Source organism: Callorhinchus milii, unplaced genomic scaffold (genome assembly GCF_018977255.1).
Source record: "Callorhinchus milii isolate IMCB2004 unplaced genomic scaffold, IMCB_Cmil_1.0 Scaffold2, whole genome shotgun sequence".
Lineage (NCBI taxonomy): Eukaryota > Metazoa > Chordata > Chondrichthyes > Chimaeriformes > Callorhinchidae > Callorhinchus > Callorhinchus milii.
In genome coordinates, this window is record NW_024704743.1 from 34,588,525 (window position 1) to 34,606,384 (window position 17,860).

General features: G+C 46.3%; 2 protein-coding genes across 3 annotated transcripts in view; one reads left to right on the forward strand and one right to left on the reverse strand.

Annotated features, from left to right (window-relative positions):
- The first annotated feature begins 5,885 nt into the window (after positions 1 to 5,885).
- Positions 5,886 to 12,058, forward strand: psmg4 (proteasome (prosome, macropain) assembly chaperone 4). Of its 2 annotated transcripts, XM_042332461.1 has the most exons (4): positions 5,886 to 6,135; positions 9,119 to 9,194; positions 10,497 to 10,620; positions 10,704 to 11,049. In XM_042332461.1, the coding sequence occupies exons 1-3, from the start codon at positions 5,962 to 5,964 to the stop codon at positions 10,616 to 10,618; spliced, it is 372 nt and encodes a 123-aa protein (XP_042188395.1). In that variant the 5' UTR covers positions 5,886 to 5,961; the 3' UTR covers positions 10,619 to 10,620; positions 10,704 to 11,049. The 2 variants fall into 2 exon arrangements, with proteins under 2 accessions (XP_042188395.1, XP_042188394.1); XM_042332460.1 differs by having other exon boundaries at positions 10,497 to 12,058.
- Positions 12,059 to 13,805: 1,747 nt separating this feature from the next.
- The window catches only part of LOC103184576 (solute carrier family 22 member 23), a 42,011-nt gene continuing 37,956 nt past the window's right edge, over positions 13,806 to 17,860 (reverse strand). The window contains exon 9 of the mRNA XM_007902670.2: positions 13,806 to 15,277. Coding sequence (XP_007900861.1) covers positions 14,914 to 15,277 — 364 coding nt within the window. The 3' untranslated portion in view covers positions 13,806 to 14,913. The remainder of the gene's footprint in view (positions 15,278 to 17,860) is intronic.

Genomic DNA, 17,860 nt, shown 5'->3' on the forward strand with positions numbered 1-17,860 from the left:
AAATCAGAACTTCACCACCCAGATTCTCACCAGCACTAAACACTGTACCTCCATCACCCCAGTCCTTGTCAGGCTCCATTGGCTCCTAATTACTGCGCTTTGGGACGTCCTAATTTAAGTGCTTTGGGACGTCCTCCCGACGTGAAAAGCGCTATATCAAATGCAAGGATTATTTATTGTTACTGAATGGATCGATTTTAAGATCCTCTCACTTGTTTTCAAATGCCTTGTACCACCACCCACTCCTCCACCCGCTGTCTCCGCTCATCTGGCTCTGGCCTTGTTTGTCCCTCATCCCCTCTGCTCCACCATCGGTGGTCATGCCTTCAGCCACTATGCGCCGAAACTCTGGAACTCTCTCCCACAATCCCTCCATCTTGCCCCCTCACTCCCCACTTTCAAAACCCACCTAAAGACCTTTTTTGATCGTGCTTATGGTCACCTCCCCCATCTCCCTCGGCCTCTGGCTCAGTGTCAGACTATGACACTGTCAAGTGCTCTGGGACGCTGCTTCGCGTGAAGGCACTATATACACTCAAGGTGTTGTTGTTGTGCAATAGCCATATATAATAAAATGCAACAGAATTGGTGTATTTGTGTCAGAGGAATTAGTTGCACATGGTTGGCATCCTGTCCGTGGGCGTTGCCTGAGGTTGGATTTGTTCCGTCCGCCCACCCTATATACTCCACGATAAGGATGACTGCAGGGAATTACACATGCATGGCTTATCTTCTGTTTGCTTCTGTCACTTTGATTTGCGATTGAATCCACAAGGATGGGAAAGCAATTATGTGTGGTTTTAAAGTTAATCCTATGATTTCTTTTACACTACTACCAAAGTGGAAGTGCAGTATTTAAGGGTAAATCGTAAACAGTCGTGTTATACACCCTGAATAATTTAAGTACAGTTTTAGCAATTTCAGAACATTTGATTATTTGCTGGAAAGCAGCGAGTGCCACTGAAATAAAGGAGACTTAAACAGAATGAGAATTTCGACGTTCATGTGATTTTTTTTCCCCTGTTTTATCTGTAGTTTGTGTTGCAATTAGATTGTCGGTACAAGTTTTACAAATCAGATGTGTATTTTAAGACATGTTTTGAAATCTGCCTGCTGCCCAATTGGATTAGGGCTGACAACAACAACAAGAAGATTCTATTTATAGAGCGCCTTTCACGTCGGGAGGACGTCCCAAGGCGCTGGACAGTTGGGTCAGGACCCGAGCAGGGGGAAATGGTCAGGGTGAGGGGAGGGAAGGGAGGGAGCGAGGAGGGTTAGAGATACAATACTGTGTTGCTCTGAAGATGCAAAGTATAATCAGGGTCAGCTATGCTGATGTATTGGTAACAGCAGTGGCTCTGGTTGATATAAATCAGCACGTTTCACTGTGATCCAGCACCGGGTAACCCCGGAAGGTGACTTCATTGCGTCTAATGAGTCTCTCCATCCACTCATCTCTCGGGCAGCTCCTGACACAATCACAATCAGATATTTTGTGGCTAGTCAAGCTATTTCCGTTCTAAAGAGGAAAAAATAAATCTATTTGCTTGTAGGATTTCCCCCCCACCCTCCTGGTGACTAAAACATTGTGCGCATAGGCTGCTGTCGATGAGTAAAACAAGCCAAGTTCACCAGAAATATACAGTATCCCCGGTTGGAGGAAGAGCAGGGAAGGTTGGTACAGAGATAAAATAATGCACAGTGGTTAAATTAGCTCTTTGGGTGGATGTAGATAATAACATTCCGACAGATTCATTCTGTTTGATGAATCCTGGTTCTCATTGAACAAATCTTAATACATTTTATACAATTGCTTTTACTGTCAGCTGGGTACCGTTTGCGAAAGGACATCAGGAGTCTTAAACATGAGATTTACATCCAATGTCTAGACTAATCTTGTGAGTTATGGTCAGTTTCACAAGTGGGATCATTATTACGTCCCACATGTTTTCTGATCCCAGGTAAGGAAAAGATTTTTTTAAAAAACGAGATGCAAATTTTATTCTGTAAAGGGTAGCCAAGCAGTTATTCAGATTGTAGGTTCATCCAATTAAATGGACACCTTTCATTACTTTCTGGAAAGTGAATTAAATCATCTGCTTAGATTCTCTTAGTCCCAGTGCAATGACTGTGGCAGCTTTTTTTTATTGCATGACCGCTTTCAATGATTCTTTCTCTGAAATAGAAAACAAAACAAGGCAATGCATGTACAGTGAACAGAATATATATTACATATTCTTCAGTTACCATTATATTTTGTTTTACATTTAATTGATAAAGAAATTCAACCTGACTTTAGACTTTATGTAGAATTTTAGAGTGTCCCGAATTTGGCAAATTGGCTTCTCCTCTCACCTCAACCATCATGGTTCTGTACTTGAATGGTTCAGATCGTACCTCTCACACCATCTCCACTTCATCTCCACAAATGGTTTATCCTCTAACCCCCCACAACGTCTTGTGCAGAGTTCCTCAGGGCTCTGTCCTTAGTCCCCTCCTTTTCAAAATCTATATGCTCCCTCTTGGTGACATCATCCACAGACATGGGGTCAATTTCCACATGTGTGCGGATGACACCAAACTCTACCTCTCTTTCTCCACCCTCGACTCCAGGACCACTGCTGTCCTGACAGAATATCTGTCAACATCAAGTCCTGGATGAGAGCTCAGGTGCTGACAGCATCACCATCCATGGTTGCACACTCCACCTTACTAAGCCAGTCTGGAACCTTGGCTTCTTGTTTGACTCTCAATTATCCGTTCTACCCCACATCCGTGCCATGACACACTCTGCCCACATGACATGACACACGTTCTACCCCACATCCGCAATATCGCCCGGCTCTGCCATTGTCTCACACTGCAGGCCGCCAAAATCCTCATACATGCATTCATAACATCCAGGCTTGACTATGCAAACTCCTTGCTTGTCAGTCTCCCCAACTCCTCTCTCCATAGGCTGCAGATCATCCAGAACTTGGCAGCCCATGTCCTCTCCCGCACCAGGCTCCATGACCCTATCACCTCCATCCCCGCCTGACTCCAAAGGCTTCCCATCACACAGAGGATGCAGTTCAAGATCCTGGTCCTCACCTTCAAAGCCCTCTATAGCCTCCTCTTTGACCGCGCCTCCATCTATCTGATCCCAACCCCCAGCACGGGTACAAATCCCTGACTGTCCAGCGCCTTGGGATAACCTCCTGATTCGAAAGGCGCTATACAAATGTAATTTGTTGTTGTTTGCATTTGATATAGGGTCTATTACATTGGGAATGACATTTCAAAGTACATGGAATTTTGCTCTAAAGTGGAGTGATTGTTTATTTTGTAGGTGAACACAGTAAGCAATTTGTACACAATGAAGTAAATGACTAATTTTGGTACTTGGCGGATTTTAGCCAGAACATCAGGAGAATCTCCCTTCTCTTTTCGAGCAGGGCCATGAGATCTTTAACATTCTGAAGAGACAGAAGAGATTTCAGTTTAACGTCTCATCTGAATGATGGCGCCTTCAATCACACAATGCTCCTTCAGCACTGCAACAGTGTATCAGCCTGGCCTGTGCTTCCGAAGGTCCGATGTGGGACTTGAAAGCAAAATGGTTAAGCATATAAGGTCTCGCTAGCTTTATGCTATTTTTCTTTGATTGCTATACTGTGCATCTTGCTGCTGAAGATGAACAGAGAGTAATCAATCCTATGCTTAGCATTACATCTCTAAGATACATCTTAGAGATGCAGTGTTAGCGTTAGCGCACAGTAGAGCGATCAAAGAAATTTCATTGAAGGCGCCATCATTCGGATGAGATATTAAACTGAAATCTCTTCTGCCTCTTCAGATTGTTAAAGATCTCATGGCACTGCTCGAAAAGAGAAAGGAGTTTCTCCTGATGTCCTAGCCCAAATCCCCCAAATATGTGCACAAATTGCCTGCAGTGGAGTCCTGCAGCTCAGTGGTTAAAGCACTCGCCTCACAAGTTAGAGACCTGGGTTTGATTCCCGGCAGGGCAAAAACCATGGGCAAATTTATAAAAATAATAATCCTTGCATTTTATATAGCGCTTTTCACGTCTTCTAGACGTCTCAAAGCGCTTCACAGTAAAGTGAATTGACGGTATATTTGTGGGCGAAACGCGGCAGCCAATTGCGCACAGGAGTGTCCCACAAACAGTCGTGGATTGAAAATGACAATTTGACAATTTGAAAATGACAAAATAATAATAAATTGGTCATTTTCAATCCACGACTGTTTGTGGGACACTGTTGTGCGCAATTGGATCAAATGCAAGGATTATTATTATTATTATCTCCCCCTGCAGATGGCTGGGAGTAGTGAGGAGGGTGGCCAGAAACAACCCAGTCAACTGAACACTAGCCCACATGTAGCCCAATATTATGCGTTGCTTACTAGTGTGGGGAGGAGACTGGGCAGTTTAGGTGAGTGCTTTTTTTTGGCAGCTGTGTAAGAAAGGATCTTGAAAGGAAAAAAAATAGACATTTTTCAGGTTTAGACTGTTTTTTTTAAAAAAAAACAAATCATAAAAATGAGGTACCCGCCCACAGCCGTTTATTTAACACGCGCAAGTACGAGGAAACCCGCCCAATTGGACGTGAACCCGCCCAACCCGGGGGGGGGGCGGGGCGGGGCCCGGGGAGCGGTGATTGACGGGAAGCTCCCGGCGAGGTGCGCACGGCGGGGTGGAGGGCCGGGGTGTGGGGGCGGTGTGGGGGGCGGGGTGTGAGTGTGTGGGGGTGGGGCCGGGGTGTGGGGGCCGGGGTGTGGGGGGGGGCCGGGGTGTGAGTGTGTGGGGGGGGGGGGTGGGCCGGGGTGTGGGGGCGGTGTGGGGTGTGGGGCGGGGTGTGGGGAGGGGGGTGTGTGGGTGTGGACGGTGTGTGGGTGTGTGGGGCGGTGTGTGGAGGAGGAGGTGGGGGCGGTGGGAGGAGGGGGGGGCGGAGGTGAGGGGGGGGGGAGTGTGGGTGTGAGGCGGTGTGTGGGTGTGTGGGGCGGTGGGAGGAGGGGGGGGGGCGGGAGGTGAGGGGGAGGCGGGGAGTGGGGGAGTGTGGGTGTGAGGCGGTGTGTGGGTGTGTGGGGCGGTGTGGGAGGAGGAGGTGGGGGGGCGGGAGGTGAGGGGGAGGCGGGGAGTGGGGGAGTGTGGGTGTGAGGCGGTGTGTGGGTGTGTGGGGCGGTGTGGGAGGAGGAGGTGGGGGGGGAGGTGAGGGGAGGCGGGGAGTGGGGGAGTGTGGGTGTGAGGCGGTGTGTGGGTGTGGGGCGGTGTGTGGGGGAGGGGGGTGTGTGGGAGGAGGAGGTGGGGCGGTGTGGGAGGAGGGGGGGGCGGGAGGTGAGGGGAGGCGGGGAGTGGGGGAGTGTGGGTGTGAGGCGGTGTGTGGGTGTGTGGGGCGGTGGGAGGAGGGGGGGGGGCGGGAGGGGGAGGGGGAGGCGGGGAGTGGGGGAGTGAGACGGTGTGGGGCGGTGTGGGAGGAGGGGGGGGGCGGGATGTGAGGGGGAGGCGGGGAGTGGGGGAGTGAGACGGTGTCGGGCGGTGTGGGAGGAGGAGGGGGGGGGCGGGATGTGAGGGGGAGGCGGGGAGTGGGGGAGTGAGACGGTGTCGGGCGGTGTGGGAGGAGGGGGGGGGGGCGGGATGTGAGGGGGAGGCGGGGAGTGGGGAGTGAGACGGTGTCGGGCGGTGTGGGAGGAGGAGGGGGGGGGGGCGGGATGTGTGGGGGAGGCGGGGAGTGTGGGTGTGGGCGGTGTGGGGGTGTGGGGCGGTGTGGGGAGGGGGGGGGCGGGGGGGGGGAGGCGGGGAGTGGGGGAGTGTGGGTGTGTGGGGCGGTGTGTGGGAGGAGGTGTGGGCGGTGTGTGGGAGGAGGGGCGGGATGTGAGGGGGAGGCGGGGAGTGGGGGAGTGTGGGTGTGAGGCGGTGTGTGAGGGGGAGGGAGGCACCAGCTGGAGGTACCGGTGAAGATGGCCGCGGGAGAGCCGGGCCCCGCGGGGTTGGCGATACACAACTTCAGCGCGAGACTGGCGGAGCAGACGGTGGTGCACTTCCACACCCTGAGCATGAGGGACAGCTTCTTCCTGTGGGTGGGGGCCGCGCCCTCCCTGTGTAACCTGGCCGTGGCCATGTGCAGCAGACTGGTGAGTCCGGCGGCCTCCCCGCACAGATAGAGGCCGCATTGTTTTTTTGGGGGGGAGGAGGAGAGGGGGGGGAAGGGGTTGGAGTGGGGGGGGGGGTGGAGTAGTGGGGTGGGGGGATGGGTGGGGAGGAAGAGGGGGTGGGGTGGGGGATGGGTGGGGAGGAAGAGGGGGTGGGGGGATGGGTGGGGAGGAAGAGGGGGTGGGGGGATGGGTGGGGAGGAAGAGGGGGTGGAGTAGTGGGGTGGGGGGAGCGGGTGGGGAGGAAGAGGGGGTGGAGTAGTGGGGTGGGGGGTGGAGTAGTGGGGTGGGGGGAGAGGGGGTGGAGTAGTGGGGGTGGGGGGGGGGGAGGAAGAGGGGGTGGGGGGAGCGGATGAGGAGGAAGAGGGGGTGGAGTAGTGGGGTGGGTGGAGCGGATGAGGAGGAAGAGGGGGTGGAGTAGTTGGGGTGGGGGGATGGGCTGGGAGGAAGAGGGTGGAGTAGTCGGGTGGGGGGAGCGGGGGGGGGGGGGGGGGGAGGAAGAGGGGTGGGGGAGCTAATGAGGAGGAAGAGGGGTGGAGTAGTGGGGTGGGTGGAGCGGATGAGGAGGAAGAGGGGGTGGAGTAGTTGGGGTGGGGGGATGGGCTGGGAGGAAGAGGGTGGAGTAGTGGGGTGGGGGAGCGGGTGGGAGGAAGAGGGGGTGGACTAGTTGGTGGGAGAGCGGGTGGGAGGAAGAGGGGGTGGGGTGGGGGGGGTGGAGTAGTGGGTGGGGGGATAGGGGGTGGAGTAGTGGGGTGGGGGGGTGGAGTAGTGGGGTGGGGGGTGGAGTGGTGGGGGAGAGGGGCTGGAGTAGTGGGATGGGGGAGAGGGGGTGGAGTAGTGGGGTGGGGGGAGCGGGTGGAGTTGTGGAGTGTAGGGGGTGGAGTAGTGGGGTGGGGGGAGCAGGTGGAGTTGTGGAGTGTAGGGGGTGGAGTAGTGGGTGGGGGGAGCGGGTGGAGTTGTGGAGTGTAGGGGGTGGAGTAGTGGGGTGGGGGGAGCGGGTGGAGTTGTGGAGTGTAGGGGGTGGAGTAGTGGGGTGGGGGGAGCGGGTGGAGTTGTGGAGTGTAGGGGGTGGAGTAGTGGGGTGGGGGGAGCGGGTGGAGTTGTGGAGTGTAGGGGTGGAGTAGTGGGGTGGGGGGAGCGGGTGGAGTTGTGGAGTGTAGGGGGTGGAGTAGTCGGGTGGGGGGAGCGGGTGGAAATGCTAACACATTGTGGAGAGATTGGGCCTTTTGGCTGAGATCAAGTGCAGTCTCTGCTCTTATCAGTTACTCCCTGAGCTGCACAAGCGCTGCCGCTGCTGAGGTTGGTTTGTGAGGAGCATCACAGCCAATCTCACCCACTAATGACAAGATTATGGGAAGGATTGAGCGCCTGGCAGCAGCTATGCCTTCAGCCCTGTTGGCTGCGATTAGTATTGCGGTACTTCTGATCTGAGGAGTTTGATCAGTAAATAATAATAATAATAATCCTTGCATTTGATACAGTGCCTTATCACGTCGTCGAGACGACTCTAGGTGCTTCACAGAATATACTGTCAAGTGGATTGACTGTGTATTTTGTGATCTGCCCGTAGAGAGATACTGAAATAATAATAATCCTCGCATTTGTTATAGCGCTTTTCACATCTTCCAGACGTCTCAAAGCACTTCACAGAACACACTGTAAAGTGAATTGACTGTATATTTGTGGGTGAAACGCGGCAGTCAATTGCACACAGCAATGTCCCACAAACAGTCGTGGATTGAAAATGACCAATTTATTATTGTTTTTGTTTTTTGGAGGGATTATTATTAGATGTGTGGAGTAAGGAAATTTACCCACAGTTTCCCCCTGCCTGGAATTGAACTCAGGTGTCTACAATGCAGAGCTCGCTTGCATACTTGGTCACCAGGCGCAGGCTTGTCCAGCCAGAGAGGTAATCAGATCATCCGACTCGCTCACCTGGTCGTGAAGACAGGTACCAGGTCCGCATTGTCCTTTGACAATTTGGGGCCTATCTTGGTTTGGAGGAGTTGGCTGCACACACAGACGTGATGCGAATGATTAATTTATCTAGAAGACAAATGGAAAATGGGATAGAGGGGACAGGGGATGATGGGTTAAATAGGTGTTATTGATACAAAACAAGGGTGGGGGCAGCACCTCGCAAGCAAGAGGACCTGGTTCCGATTTCCGGGCAGGGCAAAACACTGGGCAAGGTCCTTACTCCACACGCCTCTGTTTACCTAGCAGTGAGTAGGAACCCAGTTGTTAGTCAATTATTATGATCATCAATTCCCAGTGCGAGTCATAAGCTCATGTTGATTAATTTCCTGCCCTTTCGTGGAATCCTGTAGCTCAGTGGTTAGAGCACTCGCTTTGCAAGTGAGAGACCAGAGTTCAATTCCGGGCTGGTCAGGGCGAAACCCTGGGCAAGTTTCCTTACTCCACACGCCTAATAATAATCCCTCCAAAAAAACAAAAACAATAATAAATTGGTCATTTTCAATCCATGACTGTTTGTGGGACACTGCTGTGCGCAATTGGCTGCCGCGTTCGCCCAGAAATATACAGTCAATTCACTTTACAGTATATTCTGTGAAGCGCTTTGGGACATTTAGAAGACGTGAAAAGCGCTATATCAAATGCAAGGATTATTATTATTATTTGTACACACTGCCTGTTGCTGAATTTGCCAACAAATGTCCACTTGACATCAATTACCTGCAAAGTGCTTTGAGACATTTCAGCATTATATGCACTACACCAAATGCAATGATTATTATTGAATACAGTAATTTAGATGCAAATAGAGCGTTGGAAATGAGTCAGAGCAATGTACAAAAAATTTCAGAATGAGTTATTTGGAGTGCCAGTAATTTTGAAGGTGGGACCTCTAAATTAGTGTCAGGATTTCTTTAATGTTGGAAGAGAATGCTGATGTCCTGGAAAACTAGCATATGCGTAACCAGTTGTTCTTGATTTACAGAACCCTATACCAGTGTCTACATTAGTTCTTGGAGATACCTCTGATACCACATCCAGTTCTCTAGCGCAACGATTAGGTAGGAACATTTCGCAATGTGTTTTAAAAAGAACTTTACATACAGTCAGGTTTGATTTTTCTTTCTGCCACTGTCTGCTTCCTTGTCTTGTCTCATTGCATGAAGTGCTGTCTTTCACCCTCTTCCCCCAACTAGTTTCAGTTGCTTGGTAATCAGCCTGTAACCTGGGTTGAAAACCAAAATAAGTTCATATATTGAACTTAGGGCAGGATTATAATACCCTCCTCCAGATAAAATAAGTCTTAAGACAAATAATAATTTCAGACCTCTGATGACCTCAGACCCATAAATGCGAACAGTGGAATGGGACACAGCGAAAGGGGGGTGTTAGGGCATGAAAGGATTATAGGTGAGAGCAAGGACACTAACGTCAATCCATTTTGATTCTGGTGAGGACTGGGGTGATGGCCATGCAGAATTTGGTGCGGGTGAGGATGTGGGCGGCGTTGTTTTGGATTAGCTGGAGCTTATGGACAAATGATGAAACTAGATAGACTAGTGAGAAATGCATTTGAGAAGTCTAGGCGGGAGGTGACAAAGGCACGAATGAGGGTTTTGGTGGCATTTGGTGTGAGGTAGCAGTGGAGATGGACAATATGGCAGAGAAGGTAGCAGTTTTGGTCAGGGATTGAGTGTGAAGGAAGGAAGAAGAGGTTTCGCGCTGGTTTCATGAGTTTGAGAAGGAGAGGGCAGGGAGGTTGAGGAAGTCAAAACTAGAAGTGAGGAAATGTTGGCATGACCTGAAAAGGATGACTTCCATCTTGTCCATATGCAGCTCAGGAAATTGAAGGTCATTGAGGCTTTGATATCTGACAGAACATCCATGAACTTGGAATCAACAGTAGTAGAATTATCTACATACACGTGAAAGTAAATCCTGTGACTGTAACAACAACTTGTATTTATATAATGCCTTTTCCCCCTTTCTCTTTGTGAAAAATGCTGTTCTTCACATTGGAAACAGCAGATAGTGTGCAATGCCACAGTGTCTGATATATTAAAAAAAAGTGTTGCTGTGGGGTGGGACAGGTTATTTTGAGGAATTAAAGAGAACCATTTTACTGTGTGCAGTCTGATGCATCGGTGCAATCTCTCTCCTTATGTGTATGCCTTTCTCTTGTTATCAATCCATACTGTGCAGGTTATATTATAATTTTAAAGTTGTTCCTTTAGCAGGTGCTGGTACAACTCTCTAAAAGTGATAACTGTTATTTCATTGAAACACAATTTAATCTATACTTAAAAATTAGGTTGTAACACCAATATCTAAAAAATATATTTTACTGTTATATCTATATCCAGCTAAGAAGACGGGCAAACAGGTCTTTGTCAGCTACAACCTCCCAAACACCAGCAGCAACACAGCACTGGAGGTGGAAAACCGAATCAAGCAAGAAATGGATGCTCATCCAGAGAAATTCTAATTGTAACTAATTATTATTTTGTACTTTTTTTTAAAAAAATGACTTTTGGCATATTTAATAAAGTGTTAAAAACTTTCCTTTATAGGTGTTACATGAATTGGGAATCAAATACTGATTTGAAGGTTTTGGAGAGATCATGGTAGAGCAAACTTTGCTGTTTACCCAAAAATGTTGAGCATTGTGATGGAAATGTTATCTTCTGGAGGCTCGGGTGTGGGTGAGGAAGATAGGGCAGCAGTAATGCAATAATTGCTTTTGACCCTAGGGAGGCAACAAATCACACCAGGGTATGTCTGATCACTAGCTAGTGCCCTGTGTGAATGAACATATGTAGAATATATGTTAATCATAGCCAATTCAACCATGCCTTTACCTGGCACAATGTTGGGCAAGTTTCCTTACTCCATACCTCTGTTTACCTAGCAGTGCAAAGAAATTGGTCACTTCAATCCACAACTGTTTGGCTGCTGTGTTTCACCCACAAAATATACAGTTAATTCATTTTGCAGTTTAATGTGAAGTGCTTTGAGATTTCTTGAAGATGTGACAAGGCACTATATCAAATTCAACAGTTATTACATTATTATTTCTCCTTTGCCCCCCCATTTCTGGATAGCAATTGGGAGGAGAACTTCAGGCTGAATTTGAGTTTTCCTCGTTTTGCATTAGCATATCTCAGGTGATGGATGCACTTATGGTTCTGCAGCAAGACTGACAGCAAGTGCATAGTCCAAAGCATCATTTGTCTCACATCAGTATGAAGTATAGATGGTGAGACAGTTTTCTCTGGACAATGTCACTGCATGGTGTGCCAATTGAGGCCTTCAGAAGCCTTCATGGAGGTCTGCATGTATATCATGCAGTGACATTGACTAATGAGTCACTCCATCCTATAAAGGAGACTCCGACCCTGACCACCTCCAAATGCACCGAGAATTGCTCCCACAGAATATTCATTCATCAATGATCACCATCTGTGAACCCATGTTTCAATGAACAAAAGTTATGATATTCTCTGCTCAGAAGATTCTTACAATTGCTATGATCAAATGCAAATCAAATACTTCACATTTTAAAACTTCTTCCAACCATTGCTAGTGGTTGGATGAGGGATGGGTTTGCTTTTGTTAATGGTTTTACTGATGGAAAATTTATAATTTTACTTCCTCTATCAATCAGTATGAAATGAGGTATTTTATAGCCCACTTGCACTTCATTTTGTTGAAGAGGAAATTAGTCTCATTCAGAGGAAACGGCAGTTTAAGCTTGTTGAATTACCCAGTCCATGCAGGTGCTACTTCTACACCCAAATATTGCATGTGGTGTGGAATAACTGTAAATATGCAGTAGAATTCAGACTTCAATGCTGTTTTGATTATGACAAAACTAGGTGGTGTATGTCTATGTACTTAATGCATTAATAAATGGACAGGTTACCTATTCATTTAGTCACTTAAGCTTCAGATTTCATAGCTGACTTTGCCTTCCATACATCAGACTCTGTTGTAGTAACCAGCAGCAGGCCCAGATTCTTAACTTTGCCTTGAACACCAGAAAGAAAGACTGAGGGATATATAAGGTCAGTGGCAATAATAAATATAATTGATTATAACTGGAGGCTGAACAGTGGTTGTTAATGGGGGATCAATACTCTGTCAGTTGTCCTGTCACTTGTTTAATACTGGGTCAATCTGATTGAAATTGACCCTATAAGGCACTATCAACAATTTACACTTATATAGCACCTTTCATGTTAAAAACAAGGTCTCCAAGTGCTTCACAAAGACAGAAAAGATCATTTCTCAAACTCAGCCAAAATCACAGCATGCACACATGTTCTACAGAATGGAGAGCAGTAAAATTATGTAGACAGTGAAAGTTATAAAATTGGCATACTCTACAAGGTGTCCCAAACAGAATATCTCCACAATAAATAATGGAATATATCTGCACAGAATGATCAAAGAGGATTTTTTTTTTTTTAAGATGAAGGAACATTGTCCACACTGCAGCTTGTTTGGTGTCTGCCCCCCACCCCATTCCATCCCGCAGTCCTTCCACCTTGCCCCCTCCCTTGCTTCCACAAGACTCATCCCAAGACCCTCTTTGACCGTGCTTTCAATCACCTTGCTCTCCACCCACCTCAGTTCTGACCCACAGCTCGGGTCTGAAACTGACTGTCCAGCATCTTGGAAGGTCCTCCCACGGTGAAAGGCTCCATACAAATGTAGTTGTCAATGCAACATTTTTAAATGTAAACTAAATTGAGAAAGCCAGAACAGTGCTTTGATGCATCAAGAATTTAGGTTCAAATTGGGAATGGCAATTTTTGACAGCCCACCAGGAAATTTCTTTACAAAGGCTAATTAATGTCAAATACATTATTGGGAAGGCTATTGAAGTCAGGGAGAGAGGCTGATTTAAGAGTTAGTTTCGGTGCAATGTAAAGTTGGTTTTCTGGAAGCTAGAGTTTTTTTTAAAAAAAGCTTTAAATCTCCAGGATCTGGACCCCAAAAACTGTTTTACACAAACAAGACAGAATCAAACCAAAAATGGAACTCATCAGCCCTGAAACCTATCAGTCACTTCAAGAGAAAGCACATATTGGATCTGGCTGCAGCTCCTTCCGGCTCAGTGCCAGGCTGCAACCAGAATACACACCGTTGGGTAATGTATAGAAGACAACACCAGCTCCTCAACCTGTATTAGAGTGGGGTACAGTGTAATTGTCAGTGTTCTGTCAATCAAGTCACCTCCTTCAATAGCCTAGCTTGGACATCTAGCGATTTGAAAGGAGCAGAAAAATATTGGAATTAAATCAGGGCAGACTGGCTATATGAGAAATCAGGAAATTTTTCAAGTGCCTCGATAAATGGTTCCCAAGCTCACTATGATTCACTCCCACTACTTACCACCCCAGAGAACACATTCTCTTTGAGACAAAGTCATAAGGCACTATCAAATGCAAGGATTTATTTTAAAAGATACTGTAATTCACAATCAAGTGGGAACAAGTGTTGAAGTGCCATCTTCATGCACAGGGGGGCAGTATTCAAATTTGTAGAAATTGTCTGGAGCATTGACCATTCTGTTTCACTGGTAAGTCTGGGTAAGCACATGCCAGGATTACTTCTCTGCTATCAAAGTCTGAAGCAAAATAATTCCCACAGAGTAAAATAAAGAAAAATACAGTGAATGAAATTACTTTTATTAAAAAAATCCACCAGTTGAGTGATGTGCAATAATTCTTCAATGAGTAGCTGTGCAATTTACTTTGTGTTCCAGCACATCAGGGACACTTGTAGAGGGCTCAGATATAATGCTAGGCCACTAGAAAAATGCAATGGAAAACCAGCACCACAAGTCAGCAGCCCAGCTCAAGATGTTCAGTGTTTAACCTTCATTTAGTAGAGAAACGGTTGAGAATACGTACCATAACCCTGATATTTTTTGCAATACAATATTGCTTGCAATAGTTCCCCATTTGCAAAAAATACATTACTGCCTGAAATATTAAATTACTGCATGGAGGGAAAAAGGTCTAAAAATTCAATCATGCTTTGACACTCAGACTTAATTTACAACTGTACAATTTTGTTTGAAACTTAATAACAATGCCTAGAATTACAAAAAACACCATGGATTTACAGATGAGATCTATCTTAAGTGAGACACATGTAAGTGAGATGTTTTAAAGTGAGGGAAAGGAGGTGGCAAGAATACTGGTTCTGAGATTCTATTAGCTACTTATCAGCTGACAGAAGAAGCAATTAAGCAGTGTAAAGTGGAGACATTCCATTCATTTGGAGTGAAGGGGTGACATTCCTGCCATTGGAAACATTTGGGTGGCATTAAGTCAGAATTATTCCAAACCAATGTGTTTAATGGTGAAATGGGGAGGGGTGGGAGAGAAAGGTAAGACATCAAGGGGAAAAATGGGGTTGAAAATTGCAAGCCTACTAGTGTCTTCCTTAAAGTCTCACTACTTTTTTTTCCCAGTTGTATGGCAGCTCCTCCAACAGTTTATTGGCATTTCTCCCCCTTCCCCTTTCAACGATGTAGTGCATTATTTGCTATAGGCAGCTCCCACTGACCCTCCAGGAATTTGGGAGCCTCCTAAATTTCCACATTCACAATCATTACCCCCTTAAGGGGAGGGAGGGTATAAGTCTGTTTAAAAAAAGTCATCCAGCTCAGAACTAAAACACTTGCCAAATGAATTAGTTCACAAAATAACCAGGTGCTGGAGGTCTCTTCTGTGCAAAACACTCAACTGTAAACACTAAAAAGGACGATCATATCGACCTAATGCCATTGCCATTGGCTGTGGTGATCTCAGCAGTGGAGTCGGAGGGGCCTGCGATTTCCTGAAGCCCAGAGTAGTCCTTGAGTTCAGTCTGATTTGCGAGCAGAGGCTGCTCTGCCTTTTTCGGAGGGAGGAGTGGCTGCCTGGTGTAGTTGTCTCCATCGTCGATGGTCTCTGGGAGATTCAGCCCTCTGCTCTCAGGCAACAGTAGGATGCAAATGATGCAAATCATTGTGCAGCAAGTAAAGATCACGTGGTGCAGAAAGTAACCCTTCTGGTTGTGAAGCTCCATGATGGGTGCAGTCAGTCTGCCAAATCCAGCACTTGCCAAAACCAGACCTAAACCTCCACCCCTATAAAACAAGGAACATCAGGTTAACACTTTTTATATAAAAAAAGGAATTAACTGGGTGAAACCTTCAGCAAGTTTTCTTACCACACGCCTCTGTTTACTAAGCAGTAAGCAGGAACCTGGTTGTTAATCAATTTGCAGGGGTAATAATCCCTTCAAAAATGAAAAAGGAATTTGGTCACTCAATCCACAAATGTTTGTGTGACACTGCTGTGCGCAATTGGCTGACGCGTTTGCCCACAAATATACAGTCAATTCACTTTACAGTGTGTTCTGTGAAGCGCTTTGGGACATCCTCCCGACGTGAAAAGCGCTATATCAAATGCAAGAATTATTATTATTATCCTTCACTTTGAGCGGAAACCTCAAAAAGTATTGTATAATATATGCTGTTCACCCTATAAATGTAATTTATTTTTAAGAGTTACAAAGTTCCAGGGCAATTCTCTCTGTACTCAGCTTCCACCTTCCTGTAGTAACCAATACTCAATCAGACATTTGAAGAGATTTAAAAGGACTACAGTACATGTCCCATTATAACGTGCTTCACTGCAAAGTAAATTCACTTAGAACGTAGTTGCATGTGGAGCCCATTCATCATGCATGTGCACAGAGGCACCACTGCCCCCTCTTCAACCATGCCTTCGATCACATTCCTACCCCTATCCCCCTACCCTTCTGATCCTATTCCCCAGATTGGATGCAAATCGGGACTATTCAGCAACTTGGAAAATCCTCCCAGCATGAAAGGTGCTGTATAAATATAATTTGTTGTGGAACACGGCAAGGTTGGCACTCTAAAACAAAGCAAGATTCAAGTAAAGACTTCAGTCCACTTGATCTCATCCTTCCAAAGCATAATTTATTGTTCAGTATCATTGTTTGGCTAGTTTTAAGTCTTTTTTAAATCAACATCCCAAGTTCTCATTCTCAGCTGTCCACCGGGGAGTTAAATGCTGAGCAGAGACTGCTATGCGCTGTAGAGTAACCAGTTAAACTGGAATGTTTGCTGAGTTTATCCTCCAAGCACAATACTTAAAGGAACAGTGACAGGAAACATTTAATAAATAGATCACAAGTTTAAATCAATGTTACATGTCCTTTTTACAAAATACAAGAGGGGGCGGAGAGGAGAGAAGAAATTTGCCGAAGGGTTTTACCCATAAACATAACATGTAGGACCAGGAGTAGGCCATTCGGCCCTTCAAGTCTGCCCCATCATTCAATCATGGCTGATCTTCTAATCTAACTCCAGCTAATAACCTAACCCTGCCTTATCCCCATATGCCTTAATCCTTTTTGCAATAAGAAATCTATTTATCTCAGTCTTGAATATGTTCAAGGACTGAGCGTCAACAGCCCTTTGGGGTAGCGAGTTCCATACATTCACCACCCTTTGAGTGAAAAAGTTCTTCCTCAACTTAGTGCGAAAGGGCTGGCCTCTAATTTTAAGGTTGTGACCCCTGGTTTTAGGTTCTCCAACCAGGGGAAACAATCTCCCACTATCTACTCTATCACGCCCTTTGATGATCTTAATAGGAACTTCTATATATATAACTTCTATAGGAATAATTCTTCTACATTCTAGAGAATATAGGCCCAAATTGGTCAGCCTATCCTCGTAACTCATCCCCGGTACTAACCTGGAAAATCTACGCTGCACCCCCTCCAAGGCAAGTACATCCTTCCTTAAATAAGGAGACCAAAACTGCACACAGTATTCCATGTGTGGTCTCACCAGAGCCCTATACAGTTGCAGCAAGACTTCCCTACTCTCTTACTCTAATCCTTTCATAATGAATGCTAACATACCGTTCGCCTTCCTAATTGTTTCCTGCACCTGCAGACTAACTTTCTGTGATTGGTGTACAAGGACACCCAAGTCCCTCTGGACGCTAACACATTCCAATCTCTCCCCTTCTAAAAAATAACCCGCTCTACTGTTTTTGCTACCTAGGTGGATGACTTTGCACTTCCCTACACTATACTTCATCTACCACCTACCTGCCCAATTACCTAACCTATCTATGTCTCGCTGCATTTTTTTAAAAAACATCTTCAATTACTTTCCATCTATGTTGTTTTCCTCCAGTTAAAATGTTTGAAATGTACTGGTGTACAAAAGGAAAAAAATGCAAGTCCAAATCTAGATTAAAGTCACCCACATTGATTCTGATGGCTCAAATGGGTAAATTTACACCCCAGTTTCTGAAAACAATGTGATGCACACACTTCATATCTGCACTGGCTGTAAATACTGCACAGTCACTGTAAGTAAATACACCCAAATAAATGAGCAGCTGCCATGCATACCACCAGAGAGAAATGATATCTGAACATCTTGGGTGTCTTCCAACAAAATGTTGACTTGAAAATGTGCCAGGTATTGAGGAAGCTGCACTCATGTGCAATAGATTGATGACACTGTTCAGACTTTCCATTCTCAGCAATTGCCAAACTTTAAATTTAATGCATACATGTCATTAGTCTCATTTTCACTATTTTATAGGATAATAGAATGCTAATTTACCAATATGTCAGTTAACAAAATAAACAATCATACAACTTGAGGTTCAGTACCATT

Coding starts and splice junctions, on each gene's coding strand:
- psmg4 (XM_042332460.1), top strand. CDS start 5,962: ATGGCCGCGGGAGAGCCGGGCCCCGCGGGGTTGGCGATACACAACTTC. Junction 6,136..9,118: donor TGGCCATGTGCAGCAGACTG/GTGAGTCCGGCG, acceptor CTTGATTTACAG/AACCCTATACCAGTGTCTAC. Junction 9,195..10,496: donor TTCTCTAGCGCAACGATTAG/GTAGGAACATTT, acceptor ATCTATATCCAG/CTAAGAAGACGGGCAAACAG.